General features: G+C 38.6%; 1 protein-coding gene across 1 annotated transcript; it reads right to left on the bottom strand.

Moving 5' to 3' along the window:
* Nucleotides 1–562: 562 nt before the first annotated feature.
* Nucleotides 563–3,307, bottom strand: LOC100273379 (reactive Intermediate Deaminase A, chloroplastic). Its single transcript, XM_008654926.3, has 6 exons — nucleotides 2,985–3,307; nucleotides 1,811–1,926; nucleotides 1,624–1,668; nucleotides 1,219–1,292; nucleotides 1,094–1,143; nucleotides 563–935 (listed from the first exon to the last, which is right to left on the bottom strand). Exons 1-6 carry the CDS (start codon nucleotides 3,142–3,144, stop codon nucleotides 841–843), a joined length of 540 nt encoding a protein of 179 aa, XP_008653148.1. The 5' UTR covers nucleotides 3,145–3,307; the 3' UTR covers nucleotides 563–840.
* Between the last annotated feature and the right edge of the window lie 3,098 nt (nucleotides 3,308–6,405).

The raw sequence follows: 6,405 nt of genomic DNA, 5'->3' as shown, positions 1-6,405 counted from the left end.
TAACACCTTACTGACGCCTTGCGCCTAAAAGGCGAAACTCTAGCTAAGGCGGACGTCTTACATCGACGAGTAAGGCGATCACGACACCTTGCCCTGCAGCCTTGCCTTACCGCTTTAGTGACGCCTTAATAACTATGTGCACAACCACATGTACAATCTACTAACGACAACCTTATAAAGCTTCTAGGCCTAGTTGACACATCTTCGTCTTGTAGAGCTATAAAACCTAGCTAGCACATACCTTGGCCCCTATGACACAATGCCCCAAGGATGTCAACTGACACCAAGCTAGATCCATTATGGGTTTACCTACTGCTAATAAAGACTTGAAGGGTGTTTTACCACTAAACGAAGGTATGGTTTCTCCCTAACAGATGAACTAGAGCTATTTTAGACTAATTTTTAGCTAATAGCACTTATCCCAAACAACCCTTAATAAGTGTCAATTATCTCCAGCAGCTTATCCATCCTAGGTCACATCTCATCTCCTATTTTAAATTCACTCTATAAATAATATAGTCTACATTATAAAACAATATTACGCACGACTATATCCATGATCTGTTGGGGAAGCCAATTCATTCTTATTGGGAAGAAAACAGTAGGCTATTGATGTTGATGCCATGGTACTTCTTGTCTAAAGAGCGAAGAATCCAAGTAACAAACCACGCAACAATTCTCCTACTAGATGCACTGTTCACTCACACACACACACACATCACTTATCCGGGACACAAAGGTTTGTTACCCGCAGTTTTCAGACACTGAACTGGTACAGGTACCTCTACCACAAATTCCTGGGTGCTTATTGATGATTTAATGAGTGGTTGGATGATCTGATTAGAGAGCAGCGATGCACTCAATCTCAATCCGGGCATTCAGTGGCAGCGCCGCCACTTGGTAGGTTGATCGTGCAGGTGCTGGCACCGGGAAATCTGCAGCAAGAACGAAAATATCTTCAGAGAAGGGAAAACAAATATTATCGATATGTGACATCCAGAATCTGATGATGGTAAAACGCTGTCACAGCTCTGTTATTAAAGAATGGAATTACACCATTAGGAACAGGTGGAGCAACACAGCTCAAACTTACATTTGCCATAGATCTCGTTTACTTTATTGAAATCCTGCAGATCAGCCAACCTGCAGGTAAAATAATAGAATCACACCTGAAGACATCAAAATATCTTGAGCAAAACATAAAGAACATTTACTTACATGATCGTTGTCTTCACAACTGAAGAATAGTTAGCACCACTAGCTTTCAATATCTCGCCCATGTTTTTCATAACCTGTCACCGAGAGTAAGTTACAGCAGATACAGCAGACAAGTATTTTCAGAACACAAACTTGCAATTTGCAAAGACAACTTATGTTCTTGCAGAATATCATACAAGGCATTCCATTTCTGCATTTAGCAAATGCAGATTCAATAACAAAGTTCTAAAATATTGCGGACAGTTTATTATATAGCACGTGCAAATCATGTAAATTCTTATGAGAGATGTTCGAAATACATATTTTTTATGCAAGATTAAAAGATACTGTGAACGACTCAGAAATCACAAATGATATATATTCACACCTCACATGTAAGCAGCATTAAAGAATCAAGATTTTCACCTGCTCAGTTTGCTCCTCAACATTTTCAGAGATAAACTTCCTGGTCTGAAAACAGAAAGGCATATTAGTTGTCTCTTCACCTACAACCAGCAAACTGATCGGTTCGTCCAGTGGAAAAACCAGGAAACTGATACAAGCAATGTAGAAAAAAACAAGAAAATGATAGAACGACAGTGCAAAAGCAAACCTCGGGATTCAAGCCAAGAACTCCAGAAACAAACACAAGATTATTTGCTTTGATGGCCTGAGAATAAGGGCCTAGTGCTGGTGGTGCCTTCTCTGTCTGAACAGCCTCCTTTACAGCTAAACAAATTTCTCAAAATTGTCATTATAGCATACAAAATGGCCCAAGACGTTCAAAATCTATTTTAGACTTCCCCCTCAAGAGATAACCAAATGCCCCGCAGAGTTTCCATGTGTAAGAGAAAGAACCAGTTTTGTTTAGTTGTTCAACAGCATCAACTCGCAACTCATAAACCATGTTAATCATGTTTTTTGGTTTGTAGTTGTCCTTTATTCCAGTTCATTTCTTTTATGTTTGAAAACACCAGGTCAGGTGAGCAATTGTTGTTCAGCTTAACTACATTTTCACACTGTGCTAACATTGCTTGGGTGAACTCTCTATGCCACTGTGACATTAAATTTCATGATTCTCAGCTACAAATACGGGATTGCGAAAAAAAAATCAGTAGCATAATAGACGCTTAATAGCATTTTAAAGGGGTATAGCACTCTTCTAGCAAACTCACTACTAAATACTAGTAATCATTCAGCACTTGTGAGAGCAGTTTCTTACATAGAACCATGTATATCCAAGATTCCCAACCTATATGAACACCAGAAACTTTTATGTGCACTTTATTACAAATCCCATCGTATTCAGCAATCCCCTTGATATCAGAAAGATAATCATTGCTTTGCTTTCCCCTTGGACATTTAGATCATTATTTATGCTTATATCGGGCATTGCTGGTGTCATACGCACTGAAATACTGAACAAGTGACCATCCAGCCAGATCTGCAATCTCTAGTTTTTTATTGGTTGACGCTGAGTGAGCTTGCACTTCTCATTGCATAATGCAAACTTTGTTGCCTTTTCATGGAGATAAAATGTTAACCAGCAAATTCAGCATTGCACATCTGTAGCTAATTATTGCCATGGATTAGCTGCCCCTACAATCGAATCGCTGAAGCAATCCATCCTCCGTTTTGAAACAAGGATGTCATTACAAACAATAGGTATCCCCCCCCCCCCCCCCCCCCCCCCCCCCCCCCCCCCGACACGACGAGATAAACAGTAAGTGCAAAGAAATGGTAGCAATCCGCGCGTCTGTTTGGCGCCAAAGTAGCGGGAGGCGTACCGGTGGCAGAGGTCGAGAGGGACGCGGCCACGGGGCGTCGGCGCCCACTGGAGAAGGACAGGGACGAGCGAGAAGCGGCGGCTCCAAGCCTGACGGAGATGGGTGCCGCGGGTGGGGAGGCGGCTGCGAACCTGGAGACGGCGGCGGCGCTCCACGCCATGGCTAGAACCCTACCAACTGCGAGCACGGGCGAGGACGTCAGGACTCACGAGGGTGAGGGATTTTGTCGTGTGATGGGTGGGTGCGAATATGCGATCGCCTGTGCCCCACTATAGTGGTAGCGACTACGGACTACTCATGTCCAAATTATAAATGGAGTGTTTGTTTAGAATTATAATATCTTTAGATTATATAATCTAATAAATTTTAAACTAACATTTAAAATACCTAGTGTATGTTTTTAAAACATCTCAACATTAAGAGAAGATAAATAATCATCAAGTGTAATGCCTTGATATTCTATAAAATGCACAAAAGCTAAACTTGTCGTTTGTTGTGTGCTCCTATGTATATGAAGTTTGTCAGAAATCGCTGAAGGAGTAACTATATTGATTTGAATGCTATCCAAGATTAATATCATGTCCACATTTGACTTATTAACATTTGATATGTTCTGCGAGGACGTCTGCGAATATGATCCACCAGCCTTAGTTAAAGCATATGCTGATTATAGATTCGCGTGGTCTGTGATAACTCTCCTATTATGAAATCACCCTATTGGTGATTTGTCTCGCGAAGAAGTTCATCCTAATGATGAAGTTTCTATCAATGCACACAATGTTATTGTGCGAGGAATGTGGAACACTTAATCTTTCGTTTTGAAAAATGGCGAAGGTCGTTATTAAATGTGGGAGGCAAATGTGTCGACACATATATTGCCTTTCTAGATTGCAAACGGATCAAAACAAATTCCTAGACATGAGTGCTCGAAGCTCTCTTATCATATCACTGATAAATGCAATCGAAGTTGAACCAATAATCGCAAAGAGAAAGTCGCGATATTAAAGTTCGAACATTTATGGACACTATCGAAATAATATGTGGTGAATGTGGTGATTCAAGTGGTCATGTGAGAGGCACATCCCAACATATGTGTTGAATAAACATTTTTCTGCTATATGATATAATCCGACAAATGACATGAATTAAAATATACAGTTAAAGGATTATGAAGATCCAACATGAGACATAGGAGGACTCACAATCTTGAGTTATAAAAATCCAACATATAAATCTCGTATTGTAAAATACATTCTTGATGAATGATCACACTATGTGTAGAGAGAATATCTCCTAGCTGTGATGAATGATCACACTATGTGTAGAGAGAATATCTCCTAGCTGTGATTATAGTTCCCTGATGGAATCTTTCCAGCAGAAACAAAGTTTGTGTTGAACACCAAAATTTGATAACCCTATAAAGGGATAAACACCCATACAAACATGAGAAATTATAAGATGAGGTACCACATGACTTGAAGTTCGTCAAATAAGCACATGTGCATTCCACAAGATTTACTAATGTTATATTCCACTAAATGTGGAATTATGGTATCCTCTAAAGTCCTGATAGCATAACCCTAGATGGTTTAGGTGTTACTGGCAAAATATCCCCATTATCGCAGAATAACACACTATAATGATGTATCCTATCGTTGAAGAATCCCTGATGGATGATCTTTGATGAACTTTTGTTACAACGTCATAGAAGTTGCAATGAACGAACGCTCGGAGCGAACAGTCGTATTTGGAATTTGTACTATTGCAATTATATTACTCCCTAAGTCCTCTAAAAGGACAAGTTATTTATTGTGCATAACTATATATACACTAGGTAAGTGCCCGTGCGTTGCAACGGAAACATATAATATCATGATAACTTATGTATAAATGTGTACTATATTGTTATGAGAAAATATTTCGTAACCCGTTTGTGATCCTAGCCATGCATAAATTTTGTTATTTTAATCTAGCTATTTCACCACTACATAGTGCAATGTTGTGCGTTGCAACGGTATACAAATTATTCGATAAGATGTTGGTGCAAAACGGATACATGAAAACAAACAAGATAATCATCGACCTCACTATCTAAACAATTCTTTGGCAACAACTAATCTCCACTACTATAAAGCATCATCTATCAAAACCTACATAGTTGTCTATTGCATCCCTATCTACAATTCCATAATTACATAGTCCATTTGTTTCCTCCCACGTACAACCAACAATAATATAATCAAACTTCCTTTTACAATATCTATGCCAGCACCATTAACCTAGTGGTTTTCTCCGATATCACAAACTACAAAGGAAGGTTGGACCATTAACCCAGTTACTTTCTCCGATACCATAATCTAAAAAGGAAGGTTGGACGACGCAATTGATGTCTTCAGACGAGGGGTAGCATGGAAGCTGAAGCACGAGCAGAAAGTCGTAGCGTGGTCTATGACAAGGAGCGATGATAAAATATATTGATATGCCAAAACACTAATTGTTATTCTAGTTTTTTGTTCGCATCACTAAAAGTAGATGTTTACATACCTTAAAAGATATATATAAAGTTGTACTTGTGCTTTGTCATTGATAAAAAATAATAAATATGTAGCGATATTAATCAACACCTCAAACAAAAACATGTTGATTCCATAATAGGACAGTGTATTATATAATATTTAACAAGAAAATTTAATGTAGTAACCCTAGTTCACTAATAATTATTCAGATTACCAATAATATATCTATCTATGAGTGCGGGTCACATGGTGTTGTGCTAATCGGGAACAACGTAAGTGCTTTACTCTCTCGAGAAACCAACCAACGCAGCCAAATCCTTGCCACCGCCTAATCCACTCATGTTAAAGAACTATTATAAAATCACAAAGCCATTCCTAAGAGAGAGAAAATAGACAAAGAATATTAGTCCTCATGGTCCATAAGCATGCCCATTAGGAGTATGAAAACGTGTGTAAAGACACAAACACATCTATTATTAGAGCAAGCAAGGGTGTATCCTGGAGGCCGTTAGTGAAGCAAGTGCTATTGAAATTATCAATCCCAAGGATAACCTAAATGAATGGGTCACTAAAGTGGGCGATGGTGGTAGTGGAACCACAGCGAGTCAAATAGTGTTTTATCAATTCAATGCTTATTTGGCTACTACAAAAACACAAGAAACACTCCTCCCTACAATAAATTTAAAGCTTGTGATTTTTGTCTGATTGAAATAGTCAATAACTGACCATTTTGGAGATGACCAGTCTCTGTCCCAAACACTCTACATTTTTAAGCATCTGCAATAGTTTGGTTTATGTTTTAAATTTGTCTTAATTGGTTATAATTTTTATATCCTAATGTTGTAAAGCTAAAATGATTATGCTCATACCGATATTAGTTTTGTCGTATAAATGGCATGTGTTAT

The sequence above is a fragment of the Zea mays genome, chromosome 7 (assembly GCF_902167145.1).
Source record: "Zea mays cultivar B73 chromosome 7, Zm-B73-REFERENCE-NAM-5.0, whole genome shotgun sequence".
Lineage (NCBI taxonomy): Eukaryota > Viridiplantae > Streptophyta > Magnoliopsida > Poales > Poaceae > Zea > Zea mays.
This window is presented reverse-complemented; position numbering and strand designations above follow the sequence as displayed.

Bases quoted from the DNA above. Each gene is read 5' to 3' on its own strand.
- LOC100273379 (XM_008654926.3), bottom strand. From the start codon at position 3,144: ATGGCGTGGAGCGCCGCCGCCGTCTCCAGGTTCGCAGCCGCCTCCCCA. The intron at 1,927-2,984 runs GTACGCCTCCCG...AAATTTGTTTAG, and splicing joins CCTCTCGACCTCTGCCACCG to CTGTAAAGGAGGCTGTTCAG. The intron at 936-1,093 runs GTAAGTTTGAGC...TTCTTGCTGCAG, and splicing joins AAACGAGATCTATGGCAAAT to ATTTCCCGGTGCCAGCACCT.